The sequence below is a fragment of the Panthera uncia genome, chromosome E1 (genome assembly GCF_023721935.1).
Source record: "Panthera uncia isolate 11264 chromosome E1, Puncia_PCG_1.0, whole genome shotgun sequence".
Lineage (NCBI taxonomy): Eukaryota > Metazoa > Chordata > Mammalia > Carnivora > Felidae > Panthera > Panthera uncia.
The window spans coordinates 58,260,242-58,276,343 of record NC_064814.1 but is presented as its reverse complement, the minus strand read 5'-3'; the positions used below and the strand labels follow the sequence as shown (position 1 = coordinate 58,276,343).

General features: G+C 57.6%; 1 protein-coding gene across 1 annotated transcript in view; it reads right to left on the bottom strand.

The window, feature by feature from the left end:
• Positions 1 to 3,527: 3,527 nt before the first annotated feature.
• Positions 3,528 to 16,102, bottom strand: part of LOC125926186 (intraflagellar transport protein 140 homolog) — a 41,545-nt gene continuing 28,970 nt past the window's right edge. The window contains exons 2-10 of the mRNA XM_049635379.1: positions 13,681 to 13,837; positions 13,429 to 13,571; positions 11,700 to 11,875; positions 10,634 to 10,725; positions 10,041 to 10,147; positions 9,319 to 9,464; positions 6,185 to 6,388; positions 5,978 to 6,050; positions 3,528 to 4,467 (exon numbers count right to left, since the gene is read on the bottom strand). Of these exons, the coding sequence (XP_049491336.1) occupies positions 4,319 to 4,467; positions 5,978 to 6,050; positions 6,185 to 6,388; positions 9,319 to 9,464; positions 10,041 to 10,147; positions 10,634 to 10,725; positions 11,700 to 11,875; positions 13,429 to 13,571; positions 13,681 to 13,837 (1,247 nt within the window). The 3' untranslated portion in view covers positions 3,528 to 4,318. The remainder of the gene's footprint in view (positions 4,468 to 5,977; positions 6,051 to 6,184; positions 6,389 to 9,318; positions 9,465 to 10,040; positions 10,148 to 10,633; positions 10,726 to 11,699; positions 11,876 to 13,428; positions 13,572 to 13,680; positions 13,838 to 16,102) is intronic.

Here is a 16,102-nt window from a genome sequence, read left to right as displayed (position 1 = left end):
CATGTATCAGAAGCCTCACTTCGGCCAGCAGCTCTGACTGTCGTTAAGGGCATTCAAGACTTGGCTCCCTGGAGGCCAAAGGAAACCACTAGGCTGCTATTTCCACCAACAATGCCGCTGTCAGGGAGGCCGGTAGCTAGACCTCAGTCATTTTCCAAAGGGATGTTCTTCCAAATGACGATCTGGGACAATTGACCAGAGATGCCCAACGATTGGCCCCAGGAGAGAAAGACAATGTTGGAAACATTGGTAATTGTCAGTTTGATAAAAGTTCAACCAAGTAACACCCCGGCCCCGCCAGAAATTCCAAAGTCCCACTTGTTACCACCAGACACGTATTAAACCACTGGTTTACTCACAAAATGATAGGGTTCATGAAGAAACGTGGAGAAGTATTAAGAGAAGTGCCACAAGTGGCCGCCTCGCTCGTCCTGCCAAACGTATAATCTGGAGAAGCCTGCTCGTTTCATAAAACGTGCTCGTCTCATGGATGTAAATATGTTTTGGTCACGGTCCGTATCTTTTCTCACTGGGCCGAAGTTTTCCCTTGCACACAGGCCCCTGCCATTTCTGTGCCTAAAATCCTGTCAGAAAACATTACCCCTACGGAACCGCTCTCCAGCTATGCAGTGACCAGGGGACCCATTTCCCAGGCGGGCGCTGCAGTGAGTCTGTCCTGTCTGGCTGGTTGTGCAGCGTCGTCACCGTGGGGGAGTCACATTCACCTAACGGCACCACTAAGACTCAGCTGACAAATGTGTAGAGGCCCTCCAACCATCGTGGCCTAAAGCACTGTGGTTGGTCCTATGTCTGAGATCCCCCACCGTGGGGACTCCTAGGCTCTCACCCTGTGAGGTCGTCACAGGGTGTCAGTGCACTTGGCCCCTGCCACCTCTGACCCACAGCTGATAACAGGAGATGCACTTCAATGTTGTAAAGGCCTAAATGCTTCTATTAAAAATAACCATGCTTGGACAGAGCGATCTTTTCACTGTGCGCTCCTGGGAGACGGTGAGCTTAGATCAGCCTCGCCACCTGGAGGCTGTCAGAAAAGAAGCCTCCAGAAAGATTCTCTTCCCCACTGGAAATGTTCTCATCAGCCACGGGTAACCAGCCTTTGTGCTGCCGAACTACAGGAAATAGACTCTGGATTCATGTGACGCATCTAAACGAAGCAGCGAACCCCGAGTGGCCCTGCGTGCCGTCCGGTGACCTGAGAGCACGGATGTCCTGGAACTGAGGCGGACGAGACCGCTTTGACAAGACGTGCAGCCCAGGCCCGTGCTCCTTCTCCTCGCTGCTGCAGCTGCTGTCTTTCATGACAGGGACGCTTTCGTCTGCATTTCCCACACCCTCGAGAAAGGGCAAACCTCTTCGTTTATGGCCTTTCGCTAAAGCCTCGTCATGATCCAATGACCCATGAATCTTTCATTTTCACAAATGTTTTCTGAAGAGCGAGAAGGTTCAGAATTCGCAGAAGTCTTTCCTTCGTCAAAACTATCACCCAGATTCACGGTGTCTGAATTTACAAGCGTACGTGTTGTATCCGTGAGAACACCTCTGGTTCCACACAGCGCGTTTGAGATGACAGTACTGATTTAAGACGTCTTTGAAGTTTTGCAAGAAGTTCACCTATTGCTTTCTTTCTCTGCTTGCACTGTATCCTCCCAGATGCACAGCTCATTCTTTCAGGGTGCCCCTGCGGGCCCGCTGTGCTGCCCTCGTGGCTGTCGTCGAGGGAGATTTCAGGAGGAAGACACGGCCTCAGTTTGCTTCCGCAGGGAGAACCCTTCCCCCTACGTCAGAGTAAGTGCTGGTAAGTATTTCAGTCGACTCCCTTCACACCTGGTCCTGGCTCGTCATACGATTTGGCCTTATCGGGTTACTTCCTCTTTTGTATGTTATCTTAAGGTCTGTATTTTGTTACTTCTTCAAACTTTTAAAACACGGACGTACCCAACAAGGAGATGATCTCCAAGGCATACGGCACTGGAACCGTACAAACTTTAGGCTTGTGTACCTTCAGGCTGCCTTTCTCCGCCTCCCGACCTTCCGTGTTACTGAAATGTGGCCCTAAGTGGTTTGCAGCAAGCTATGCACTTGACCTGTGATGTGGGACAGGACAACCAGGCAAGGTCCTTCCTGGCACGGAGGAACAGGACCACTAAATATGGAAAACGTGACTTGATCAGTGATGCTTTCAAAGAAAGATCTTGATCAAAAAGGGGAAATGTGAGAATAAAGGGAAACCTCGTTTAGAAAATGGAGTCGGGGGGGGGGGGTGGTGTCTGGGTGGCTCAGTTAGTTGAGCATCGTACTCCGGCTCAGGTCGTGATCTCACGGTTTGTGAGTTCAAGCCCCACATCGGGCTCTGTGCTGACAGCTCACAGCCTGAAGCCTGCCTCAGATTCTGTGTCTTCCTCTCTCTCTCTCTCTCAAAAATAAATGTTAGGAAAAAAAAAAAAAGAGTCAGGAGGCCGGCAGGGGGCGCTCTCAGCCCCACCTGCCAGGTCGGTTGCAGACTCCACAGGAAGAGACCAACGGGGCAAGTGGATACACAGCTGGCCCTTGGACAACAGGGCTCTGAGCCGCGCTGTCCACTTACACACTGACCTGCACATTTCTTTGTAAATATGGTACAGACTAAAGATATTTTCCTTGTGATTTTCTTCTCTTTTCCCTAGCTTGCTTTATTGTCAAAATACAGTATGTAACACAGATGATTGCTTCTTGGCCTTTCGGCTAAGATCAAGTGTAGTACAACACGTATTACAAAATATGCGTTAACCAACTGTGCTACTGGTAAGGCTTCCGGTCACCAGAGTTTTGGGGAGTCTAGTTACATGTGGATTTTGACTGCTTGGGGGCTTGGCCCCCTTGCCTGTAAGTTGTTCAAGGGTAGACTGCTACCCCAGCAGGAGGGAGGTCCCCTCCCACAACAGCCCAGCCCCCAGCTCACCCCAGGGGACGTTTTGTCTACAACAGCCTCCCTGCACCCGCAGAAGAGCCTCCTCTCCCGGTTCTGCAGACTTGCTGTGGTTTTGCTGTAACTTGCTCATCCCGGATGCAATTCTCTGCTACTCCCCGATGAGCCCAGTTCTGCTGGCTGTCCACCCCCCAACCCTACAGCGGGGCCCGCGGGCCACCTGTGCTCACATAGCTGCGCCATGCATGGGCTGTTAACACGGCCCCTCCTGGCCTCAACAGGTGTCCCCGACCAATGCCAGCGGCAGCGGGCTCTGGCCTCCTTCCCTGCAGCTCTCTCTCTGCCTCCCCTCCCACCTCAAACAGGTTGAGGACCTCACGGCGGAGGTGGGGCGGGGGGCGGCATCCCCACGTGAGGCTCTACTCCAGGGCCTCCCCGAGGGGCACTTCCCACCCGCCCTGAGCCCCACCAGGAAGAACTTGGAAATCTGCGGCACGCAGGGTGAGCAGTGGATGACACGGCGCAGGCGAACCGCAGCCCACAGAAACCGAACACGGATCCCAGCAAAGGACTCAGAGACAGAAGACGCAGTCCCACTAAGAGCTGAGACCAGGGCCGTGCAAGTTTCCCCGACCTTGACACAACGCTGCTGCGTGTCCTGGGCTGAGTGGTGGCCCCTAAATCTGTCCACCTGGAACTTGTGACCGTGACCTTATTTTGGAAAAAAGGTCTTTGCAGATGGAATTAAGGATCTCAAGAGAAGACTGCTCTGGATTAGGGTGACCCTAAATCCGAGGACAAGCACCGTTATAAGACACAGAAAACAAGACACAGACACAAGAGGGCCAAGTGAACAGAGGCAGAGACGGAGCGATGCATCTGCACAGCAAGGCACGCCGGGGCCACCAGAAGCAGGGGATGCGTGGGATGGACGCTCCTTCAGAACCTCAGAAAGAGCCAGCCCTGCCCACCCCTGGGTTGTGGCCTCCTGAACTGTGAGAAAATAAATTTCTATTGCCTTAAGCCGCTCGATTTATGGTGCTTTGGGATGGCAGGCTCAGGAAACTAACGCACCAGGTCAGCCCCGGGCTCCTGCGCGTGTCTGGGATACGGACACAACATGCAGGGCAGGGCCTGTCCAGAGCCTTCAGGATGGACAGTAACTGCAGCAAACGTTTCCTCCCACTTCCAGCCCGTGGACTCGGGGTCCAGCGATCCAGTCCTTATCACTGTGCGGGGCCGTTGCCCCGCCCGCCGATATCACAAATCCCGGCAGTCACGGGTGGAGCAGCCAGCCTGGAGTCCAGTTTACAACCAAGCACCGGGCTGGGGGACTACGGTCTGGCCGCGTGCAGTCAGTAAGTGGCTGTGGCTGGACTTACAGATGGCCTTTTACACTGTTCTAGTTGCTTTACCATCAAACCCTCTCGCTCCAGAGCAATGACTTACCTGCCAGGTTCGAACTTGAACTCGGTTTGGCTCCACGGTGTAAACGTTTTCCTCGTGCATGGCTAACACTGGAGATTCACACAGGAAGGTTCCTAGGACGAGAGATGAACAGGATACGACGGCAGCCCACCTTTGCACACGTGCTCAGACTTCAGCTCCTCACGCACGTTTCCTTCTCGCCCCGGCCCTCACCACAGCGCAGTGAGGGGTGAGTTCTTGCAGGAAAGCGAGGCCCGAGGCACGGGGACAGCGCATGCAGGCCCGGGGCTGGTGCGGGGCTGCGGCACTAGGGACCCCGCCCTGCCCCACTCACTAGCCGTCTCCTCTCTCCTCCAACTAGTAGCTGGTGCGGCTGTTCAAGCAGGTGTCCGTCCACTCTAGGTGGACCTTTGGAGGCCACCAGCCTTAGTCTCTGGGTCGAGACTGGTTCTTATCTAATCAGGGAGGTGATGACACACATCCCGTGAGGCAAGAAGTTCATCCCTGCCCTGAGGGGGTCTGCCCTGGAAGAGAGGGCGTTAAGTAAGGCCAGAACACGAGGCAGGGCAAGAAAAGGCTTCTAGGAAAATTTAGGCAATGAAGTGTTAGAGGAGAAAAGGAGGGAGAGGTTGGGAAGCGGGGACAGCCTCCTCTGGGGTGAGGGAGCAACACCCCCAGGGACGTGAGAGCGGCTCAGACAAGCCCACAGGGAGAGCCTGCCAGAGCACGCGATGACCGGACCCGTGGGGTCAGCACGGGTGGGCATGACAACCGTATAGGAGAGCCGGCCGAGAAGCGCATCCCGAGGGTCGTTCGGGTATGCTGGACACGACCCCCAGAGCTGTCAGGTCCTCATCCCTGGAGCCGTGAATGTTAGGATAAGGGCAAAGCTGGAGGGTTGTGAGATGGGGAGATTGTCCCGGATGACTCAGGTGCGCCCTAAAGGCAACCACAAGCGTCCCCGTAAGAGGGAGCCGATTTGCAACAGGAACGAGGTGACGGTGCGGGTAGGCCCTGGAACGATGGGGCCCAAGCCAAGGATGGCCAGCAGCCACCAAACGCTGGAAGAAGCGAGGGACAGACTCCCCAAGTGCTCAGGGGGTAGCGCGGCCTGTCGGCACCTCGATTTGGCCCCGGGGAAAGTGAGTCTGGACTCCTGACCTCTATGGCTGTGAGAGAGAAAATTTCTGCCTAGGTTGCGGTCACTGTCACAGCAGCCCCAGGACACTCCCGCAGGCCTGTGCCGAAGAGTGAGGGAAAGGCGCCCGTGAGAAGGAGGCCGAGGCTGACAGAGCGTCTCTGACGGCCCATCTCACGTTTCCAGACACAGGCTGGCTTTGGTCAAGGTGCCACGGGGCTCCTGCTCTGAGCGGGTCGGGAACCAGTTCAGAAGCCGGGTTATCGTAGCAACCCCCTTCCCCAGAAAGCACTGCGGCTGTTCGCTGTCCCGGAGCCCAGGAGGGCTTCCCGGCCACCCCCGCTGGCTTCGGGAGGGTGCCGCCCATCAGTGAAGGGCCGGAGCCCTGGGCCAGGGCCCACACCACGGGCACCGGCACCCCGTTAGATGGCGAGAAGATAAAGCAGGGTGCTTTGAGCCCCCCCGTGGGGGGACAAGGCTCTCACCTGCATTCCGTAACGTGGCTCCAGAAGGCTCGAAGATCGCCACCTGTTTCCCGTTCCAGACGGCAACGGCATCCTATAGAGAGTCACGGAGATCATAAAGCAACCTGCCACCGGCACCCTTACCGCCCCGAGTGACCCAGACAGCTGGCCGGGTCCTTTGCCCACACCGAAGGGCCCGGCCGAGCCCAGCGTCCCCCGCGCGGTCACCTTGGTGGCGAACGCCCCGCGGACGCGCATGTCTGTGCGCAGGCTGTGCGTCATGCCCGTGGACAGGAAGGACACGCTGAGCAGGCTTGGGGAGGTCTGCACCGCGGCCACTTGCTGGTGGAAGTGTGAGCACATGGCCTGCTCACTGAGGATCACCACGGAGCCGATGCTGTTGACCGCCAGCAGGCTCTTCCGCGAGCCCCACTGGGTTCCGCGCCACAGACGAGACGAGAGTGGGGCAAAGAGGAGGGAGGCACGGTCAGGAGAGCGGCACGCGCGCGGAGCGTCGACAGTTTTCCCGGCACTACCTCCCCTCGTTATGGAAACCGATTTACAGATTTTTAAGCGTAAAGCACGCGCTGTACAGAAAACCGTAAAACGCGGGCGCTCGAGGTGTGACGCGACAGGGAGACGCTGACGTGGCTGTTCCGTCTCGGGTCTGTTCTGACCCATTAATTGTCAACTTAGGGATGTTTATTCTTTGTAAACGGACAGCAGGCTGACACGGTGTATTAAATCGCGTGGCTCTCCTCCGGTGACACGAACTGCTGCTTTGATAACTTCACATCACCTTCCAAATCTAACTCAGTCTGGCTTTGGCTGCGCTATCCCGTTCCACAGCTACGTTTACCCATTCGCGACCAGCGTGCACTGTTTTAATTGCTCTGGTTTTGAGATATAGTCTAGTCGGGGATACGGAAATGTTCCGATTCTGTACGTGTTTTCCTCAGCCATGTGCCACGTGCTCTCCCAGAGGAGTTAACTTTGTTGAATTCCTCCGGAAGGGGAAAAAAAAAAAGGTCATGATTTGCACAGACGTACATGTGATGGGTAAATTTACTTGGGAAGAAATGACACTTTTATAAGATCGAGGCTTCTCTTTAAGGAATGTCTCAGCGCTTACGTGGTTTCTCTTTAAGTTCTTCAGGAAAATTAGCAGGGCTCTTCCTATCTCTTCAAATCTGAGAAAGTCGTACGTTCTCTGCCGACCTGATAATAATCTATGCTCTTTGCAGCCATTCGTTTTGGCCTCAGTAAGATATTTAACTCCCTACTTCACCGAGAAGCGACTTTTACCTCCGGCTGTGCCACAAGGGTCTAAGGGTAGCCCCCAAAGTGCCATATGGCGCCCCTGACCGCTTAGCACGTGTGTCCTCCTGTCCTGACCCGGCTGCGCTTAGGTAGATCTGGTCTCAGAGGACCGCACACCGCAGGTCTGAGGACCAGGTCTGAGGCAGCAGGTCAGGAGCCCTGAGGCGGGGGCGGGCACAACCAGAGCAAAGTGTGAGGCAATGGCCACCTAACGCTCTGGAAGTTGCGCAAGAGGCAAATGAAGAAGGAAAGTCCGCTGGACCCGGCAGGAACAGCAGCGTCTGTGGCGCCCTCCCCCCCGCCCCAGGCAGGTGTGGCCGGGAGGTCGGCTCCCTGTCTCATCGCGGCCACAGCATCTCCCAGGTGGTGTTTCTCACTCCCCCGGCTCCACGTTGTCAGGGTGGGGTCCCTGCGGCTCACGGGGTGCCCGAGAATGCCGGGCCCCCACGCCCGCGCCCGGCTCGCTCATGGTGCGTGGGCTCCACTCTGGGAGAGGCGGCCTGAGAAGACCACAGGCCGCGGAGCCCGGCTCCCTGCTCGCAGGGCAGGCAGGGTATCGCTGCACGGAAGTGGCCACCGTCCCCATTCTGAGCTCTGGAGGGGTGACTCAGACTTTCTTCCCCCAGGAGGAGAGGCAGCCCAGCCCACGGGAACAGAGCTCCGAAGCGCTCCCCAGAGGAGGTGACCTCGCTGGAAACAGAACGTGGGCAAGTCCGAGTCTCAGGGTGCTCTCGGAGAGAGCGGGGGTTTGGGTGTGAGCATGGGGAGGAGGCTGGGAGCTTCACGAGAGCTACAAGCTCCCCACAAGCCAGACCGATGCCCAGAGGGAATGGGGGACAGACACACCTAGAGCGGCCTTACTGGGTCACAACAAAGCACCGACCCTGAGCTCAAACACCACACCTGCCCAAATCGGATGGGACTGGACCGTGGGGCAATTGATGCCCAGAGCCACTGGCCAGCGGCTGAGGGCGGCTGAGGCACGAAGTTCGGCAGATCAGGGAGAGGACGGTCAGAGAGCCTCACGGTCCCTGCTGCGCCAGGGGACAGAGACGTCACTGCGGTGGTCCAGCCACCAAACAAATAAACAAGCGGCAGCAAGAAACCCTAGAGGCGGGGGGGGGCAGCTGGAGGAACGGTTTGCAACCAAAAATCGAGAGCCACGTAAAACAGGAGAGTATGACAGACACCCTGGAAAGTAAAAGCAAACAGAAACTGCCAGAAGGCCCAGACGTCACATTTAACAGGCCTTCACAGCAGCCACTACAAACATATTCAAACAATATAGGAAACGGCACCTAGAGAAGCGAAGGAAAGTGTGACACTGCATCTCCCCAAATACGGGCCATCGACAGGGAGACAATTCATAATAAAAGAGCAGAAAAGGCATACGCCCAAGAGAAATGAAATCATATGTCCACACAGAAACTTGTACACAAACGTTCACGGCCGCGTGAGTCACAAAAAGTCCAGACGTGGAAACAACCCATGTGTCCATCGATGGAACGGACGGAAGGAGAACGGAAACGAAACGTGGTCCATGCCCGCACTGGGCGCCCCTCAGGTGCGGGAAGGGATGAACCGCCCACGTGCACCGTAACGGGCATGGACAGGGGACACGTGACGCTCGGTGACAGAGGCCGGACACGGAAAGTGGTGGATTGTACGGTTCCGTCTCTATGACACGCCAAGTGCGGGCAAACCCAGAGACAGAAAGCGCGCGCGTGTGCGCAGAGGACAGGGGATGGGGGGTTGGAGGGGGAGGACTGCACACTCTGAATACACTGAAAGGAAAACCAGGGTGTTACCCATCTCGACAAAGCTGCTGTCAGCGTGGAGAGAGGGTGGGTGGACGGAGAACACAGGTACCGAGGACTACACACCCACAGTCCCGTATCCACAGTTCCGAAACCCCAAAGGCCTTCAGAGTCATTCTGTTGTTTTTATAGGGCCCTAGGCTGAGGAACTGGCAGGTGCAAAGCCAACCACGTCCTCCGCCGTCGCAGGGCGGAGAGAGTGCCCAGCGCCCCGGTGCCGCGTACCTTGATCTGTGTGATGTTGCCTTCGAGCTCAGTGGGGGTCTGAACGGCCCACCTGTCCTTGCCCTCGGCCGCTCGGCCGCTCTGCGGGCCCGGCAGTTTTCTCCACATGGCAACTCGCCCCTTATCGGTGCCCGCTGCCAGGAGACCTGCGGGTAAAAACGAAGCTCTCTGAGGTGAAAGGGTCAAAGGCAGGGGCAAAGGCTCTCAAACATCCGAACCAGCCCTCTGCCCGGTGAGCTCCGGCACCGGCCCCGCCCCCACCCGCGTGCGCCGGGGGTGCTGGCGCTGCTCCTCCGGATTTTCCACGAGAGCAGGGGTCTGGGTGCCCGTTCAGTGCTGCTTGCGGGGCTAGCCTGGCGCCCAGTGCCCAGCAGGCACAAAATAAACGATGGCCTGGCTCGTCGCCCGTCTTCCTGTCCTCCGTGTGTGTACACACGTGCACACGTGCGTACAGGCACATGCATGCGTATTGTTACCTTCCCCCGCTTTTCCTCGCGGTTTCAGGAGGGAACACAGGTCACCTGCCTGTACCCACGGTGGCCACACTGTCGAGCAAACCCGCCGACCTTCACGTGCTGTCATTTTCCCGCTCCCCAGTGACTTTGCTCAGGCGACTGACAGTTACAACCAATCTACCACTCTCTGAGTCGCCACCAGCCATTTTGCAGCCCACAGAGTGAGGACTGAGGCCGCCTCTCTCTCCGGCACCCGACAAGGCTCACCTTTGACCTTACAGTAAGAAACACAGTTTATATTCTCTCCTTTCTCGAAACCAAACTTCTCTTCTGGACTCAGCACGTAATTCTCTCCTCCTTCCAAATCCCAGAATCTGCAACGAAAGGCAGATGGCGCCATTCGGGGGACCATGTCGTGCCCTTCCCCGCCTCCCAGGGTCTTGCTCAATGTGCACAGCGATCGGGAAGCAGACGGAGCCCGAGGGACTCTGACATACAAGGCCCGCTGTCATTATGCTTAGATCTATTTGATGCCTTGTTCATATTCAAAGGGAGCAGGGTTCGTGTGACACCAGGTCACAACGAGAAAGAAGGGACCCCAACCACAGCCATTAACATGGGAGAAACCCAAGTATCATATGGAGCAAAGGCAGGTAGATAAGCCAAGACGTGATTCCACATACGCCAGGCTCGAGAAAACCACGCGTCGGAATCGGGACGGGCCTGCCCGGTGAGGGCCGAGAGGGGACGCCTGGGTCGGTGCTGTGCTCTACCCTCTGACCTCAGAGCTGGTTGTATGGATGTGACTCCAAAGGGACTGACCCTCAATGGCGGTGTCTGCCGAGCATCCGGGCTCTTACCTGAGGATGGGCTCCCCTACGGCGGTCACGAGCACGCTGTCCTCAATCAACGCGATGTCTGCCCGGTGACCCGTCTTCCCACTCAACTTGACCTGATGACGAGAAACAACCTGAAGGAAGCACGTTGCTCTTTGGAGCCCAGAGCGTCCAGTGTGTGGTGGCCTGGTGGGGATGTGCCAGCCGGGCGGGTGGAGACACATGGAAAGGCGACCCCCACTCAGCCACACGACTCTCTGTGGTATGTTAAGTGGCTAATGACTGTGGCTTCCGCACATGGTGCACGGTGAGCGCGTTTCTAGAGCAACTACCAAGGCGAGCCCCGTTCAGACGTGGCCACACGCTCTCGGGCAGGTGTCGTGACCCCGTTCTGCCCGGGCTCCCCGGCCAGTGAGAGGCTCACGGGGATCTGGACCCGGGTCCACATGACTCAGGACCCTATTTTCCACTGCTGTGCCAGGGGCACCTAAGTAATTGTGTAAACACCTATTCACAAGAAATCAATCAGCTCGGTAACCTACAGGATCATCTTCAGGAGAAGTTCAGAATTCTCTCAGGAACATGGATTCAGCTGGTACAAACCAGGGGACTGGCCAGAGGCAGGGTGGACCAGCCCTCGCTGAGCGGCAGGCCGAGAGCAGTGGCCAACATGGGGCTGAGACACCTGCTCCAGGCCTCGCTGGATCTCGGCAGCCCCACAGCTGGACGTGTGCTGCCCAGGAGGGCGACTGACACGCCTTCGGGCAAAACAGGGCACGTGTAGGGGAGGGGGGGCAGTGGCGGCTGTGACGGAGGGAAGTGAGGGCCCCATCTGCACAAGGGTGGGAAGCAGGACGTTGTCCCCCATCCCGTTCCCACCGTGAAGGTCAACTGAGCTGCTGCTGCGGGGTGAGCAGTTGTCCCTAGTCAGAGCCGGGTGTCCAGGCTGCGAGCTGGCCGCCCTCTCCCGCCCCCGCCCGTCGGCGGATTCCCGCAAAGCTCCTGGGAACGGAGTCACCTTCGTGACGGTCCTGGACGGCGGCGCTTAGGTCGGGTGAAGCCCAGCCCGGCCGCCCTGCTGCCTGCCTACCTTCATCACTTCCTCCGCTTCGCCCGCGGGCCTCACCACGAACAGGGACAGCAGCAGGCTCCGCGTGACCACCACCAGGGCCTCCCTCCTCTCCAGGTAGAAGAGCGCCTGCACCGAGCTGTCCGTGGACGCTGCCTCGGTGGTCTTGCCTTTCTCGTCCACATAGTGCACCGTCCCTAAGGGCAAAGGGGTCAGTCCAGGTGGGGGGCACTCGCCGGCGGTCCCTGTAGCTACTTAGGTACGTTTGCAAAGCATAAACACGTCCATTATAAAACTTTACAAACCAAACGTTGAAAAACCGTCTGCACATAGACTCCCCGGCCATCTCTGAAATAAGCTTCACTTCTCAGCCCTGCCCACCTGCCGGGCGGCCTTGAAACTCTTCTGTTCCCCCTGATGTGCTGACATTAGGTGCACATCCCTCACCCAGACGCCGAGACCTGGAGCCACGGCCCTCCCGTAGCCGCACGCGTTCTCCCGACCCAGAGGCCCTCCCTCCCCTGCTCTGCCCGGCCTGCCAGCCCCTCCTCAGCCTTCTGAGTCGGCGGGGAGCCTCCGGTGAGTGCCCGCCAAGCAGCCCTGTCTGCTGCCCTCAGGAGCCTCCTCGCCCTCGCCGTCTGCTCTCATCTGCTTCCAAGGATAACGTGACTTCCCGTTCAACCTACAAGTTCAAGGTTGTGCCGAGGCCCGCGGTCAGCATGACATCACCGTGCCGGCACCGCCTCAGCGAGCATCTGTGGCAGGCTTGGTGACACCCACACGTGTTCACTCAGCTGACGTGTCCCGCGAGCTCGCAGGCAGGGGTCTGACTGCCCAGGGTGACCCTCCCGAGGCCCACAGCTCCTGTGGGAGGGGCAGGCCTGACCCTTCCCGAGCCAGGCTTGTCCTCACCGCACACCCCTGCCCACTGGGCCTTCTTCCCACATCATCTCCTCGACTCCCTGCTAAGGGGGCCTTGGCGCTGGCCTCTTCCTCCCGGCACTGCCTATGGCTCTGTACCCACGCCTGGCCCTCTGGACCTCCTCCAAGTCCCCTCCATCAGCTGTCTCTTTTTACCTCCAGAAACAAGCAGTATCTCTACCTTAACAAGGGCAAAGCCCAGCCCTGGCAGCTGCCCTCTGCTCTCTTCTTCCCGTCAAGGCTGAGCTGCGCGGCGGCCCACCCTGTGGAAGCCGTCGTGAGCCCCCCTTCCCTGCTCTCGCTCCTGCGGCATGCACACTCGTGTCTCCCTTGACTGTAACCCCTCTTCTTTGCCTGCACCCCATACCGCACTCATCTGCTGCCGCGGGTGCCTGTGTCCCCGCTCACACTGAGGAGTCAGGACCCAGACAGACGGTGCCCCCGCCCGTCCTGCCCTGTCACACTCCCTCCCCAGAGCTCAGGTCAGGGCGCTTCCGGGCCACACAGACTGGACAACAAGAGGGCAGCACCGTCCCCCTGCCTGGAGCTGCACACAGGAGCAGCTGGGGCGGGGGGAGGTACCAACGGGGCCTTGTCCTGAGAGCCCTCCAAACACAAGCCGAGCCCATCCGCCTCCATCAGGACCAGGTGAGGGCCTTCTCTGAACGCTGGGTCAGTGATGGCCGAGAGCTGCTGACGCGTCACTCTAAGGCTGGCACACACACAGGCTACTGCTTTTTTATGCACAGACATCACCTCTTTGTTCACAGTCCCTACCAGACGCCCCTAAACGCTTCAATGTCCTAGAATCCCCACCTAATATTCTCACCATCCATCAGGCTGACAAAGAACGACAGTCCCTCTTGAGAGCCCATTTTCAGGAGACTCCCAAAGCTGCTTTTCCTCCAGTTAAACATGTCCAGGGCTCGCTCATCGCCACTCACAGCCGCCTTCGCCAGCTGAATGAGGTCCCTTTGGAAGGCAGACACGACAGGAAGTCAGAGTCCCAGAGGTTCCTTACAGGAAGGCGTGGTCACTGCAGATGCAGCCCACCCCGCACCAGCCCCACGCTCTTACTCACTCGCCAGGAGGGGGGAGCCGGAAGATGCAGTGGGTTAGGTGTTTTCCGTAGTCGTGCTTCAGCAGAGGAGGCCCTTGTACCCGACCCCTTTGGTCCAACCTCCACAAGAGCAGGACGCCAAGCTGGAAAACCCAACACCGTGTGAAGGAGACACAATCTTACGGTGACCGGTGGGAGTGTTACGCGGTGCGAGAGAATAAACGCCGATTCCTTTTACGACAAGTCACAAAACCGTTACGTGTGCGCCGTGAACGTGGGAGGAACAGGAGCCTTCCGTGTGCCCTCTGCCACCCTCACTCCCCCAGATAACACCTGCCACGCAGCCAGCTTTCAAAACTCAATTTTTGAGTAGACTCAGATTTACGAAAAGCGGTAGAGGTCATTCAGAGAAGTCCCGTTCTCCACCCCTCACTTCTCCTGTGAGCAGACCTTACTTAGCATAGTGCGTTTCCCAGATTTAACAAGCCGACACTGACGTACTGTATTGACTAGGGTCGTGCTTTATTCACACTTACTTTCTCCCTGGGTCCCCCCCCCTCCCCCACCAGGAGCCACAGGACGTTTGGGCGTCACGTCCCCTTAGGCTCCTCTGGGCCGGGACAGTGTCTCTGACCCCCCCAGCTTGCAGGACTGGTCAGGGATGATGTGGGGCGTCCCTCCGTCGGGACCCGTCTGACGCTTTTCTCGCGACTGGGCTGGGTTGTGGGTTCGGGGAGAAGGCCACGGAGATCGCGCGCCCTTCTCGTCACGTCACGTCACGTCACACGGGTGATCGGTGCCACTGACGAGCCTCATCTGTGCCACTGCTGACCCTCCCCGCCCGGTGAGGTCCCTTGGGTGACCCTGTCCACGGTGAAGTCTTTGCTTCTCCCCCCTCTCCGTCCCATACTATTTGGAATGAAGTCACCCGCTTGAGTGTGGACCATCTACATAATCGCTTGGGTTCTTCAGGACGAGAGATTTGTCTCTTCTCCACCACTCACTAATTACATCACGGGTTCACACCCCTGTTTATGTCACAGACGGTGACTTTCCGCTTTGGGTTACAATCCAGCACCACTTGGTTCACTTTCGAGCTCCAGCTTCGGCCACCGGGAGGTCTTTCGTTAGCTCCTGCGTCCCTCCGACGCACCCCGGACCGCGGGATCTGCGAGCACTTCCCTTACTTGCTGGCTCTCCAGATCCTCTGGGCGCAGGGCCCGGCCCCAGTCCTGGGATCAGCCATCTTCCCAGGAAACCACCACCTGGGGACAGGCGTACTACATGTGCAATTTTTAAGTCATCGAGCTCTCAAGCTTAGGGTGCTCATGAGCGCGAGAGGTCGGGGGGGGGCAACGGTGCCATCGGGCCCGGGCCAGGAGGCCTGTGCCTCGGAGGCATGCTGAGCTTTGCCAAACAGCACTACTTCTGTAGAATCCGTCAGCAAGGAGGCCCACGCAGCTGTCAGGGCACATCTCCCGCTCGAGGAGGCTGCCACACACTCTTCTTCCCATCCTTTGTTCTCTCAGCGTGCCCCCGATCGTCCCGCAGGCCCGAGAGCACTAGATCATCGTAAACGGGAAAGTGCTTTCCAGACACAGATGGCCCTCGAACAACCCGGGTCTCGACGTGGGTCCTTTATAGGTGGACTTTCAGGGTATGGTGCCGTAAACGTATCTTCTCTTCCGTGTGAGTTTTTTGCAGTTTTCTTTGTTCCAGCCTACTTTATGGTAAGCACACAGTATATGATACACCCGGCGTGTAAAACGTCGTTATTCGACTGTTATGTTACTGGCCAGGCTTTGGGTCAACAAAGGCTGTTAGCAGGTAAGCTTCTGGGGAGTCAAAGTTATACTCAGATCTCTGACTGGGAGAGGCTTGATGCCCCTAACTCCCAGGTGGTTCTAGGATCAGCTGTAGTGTCGGCCTTAAAAGGCAACTTACACACAAAGTCTCTCAGCAAAGCCCCCTCGGGTTTCTGGGTAACCGGGTACCAGACCGGAGGCAACACCTGAGCTGCCTGGTCTCCCTTGTGGTGACAACATTCATCACAGTTTTATATACTCTAGACACAAGTCACCTCAGAAGACAAGAAAATCAGCCCCACGCACGAGCAAGAGTCTAATGTCGTACGAGACGAAAGTGCAGTCGGTGTGTTGACACGTGAGTGTCGGGACATACCATCACTTCACGTGACCAGTGACACATTAGGACCCACGACACCCTGACTGATAACAAATATGTCCTCGCTCATTCAGAGGACCAAACGTTCCCTCACCACTGGTTCACGGAACCTCCCGTGAGAAGGGCCACCGATGTGTCTCCGCTCACGTTAACGAAGGTGACTTTGGGTCTCTGCCCAGGGGCGGGGTGGCTGCCGGGAGGACCCGCCACTTGTCAGAGGGCTCCAGCGAGGCCTCCATAACCGCCCAGGACTGCGATC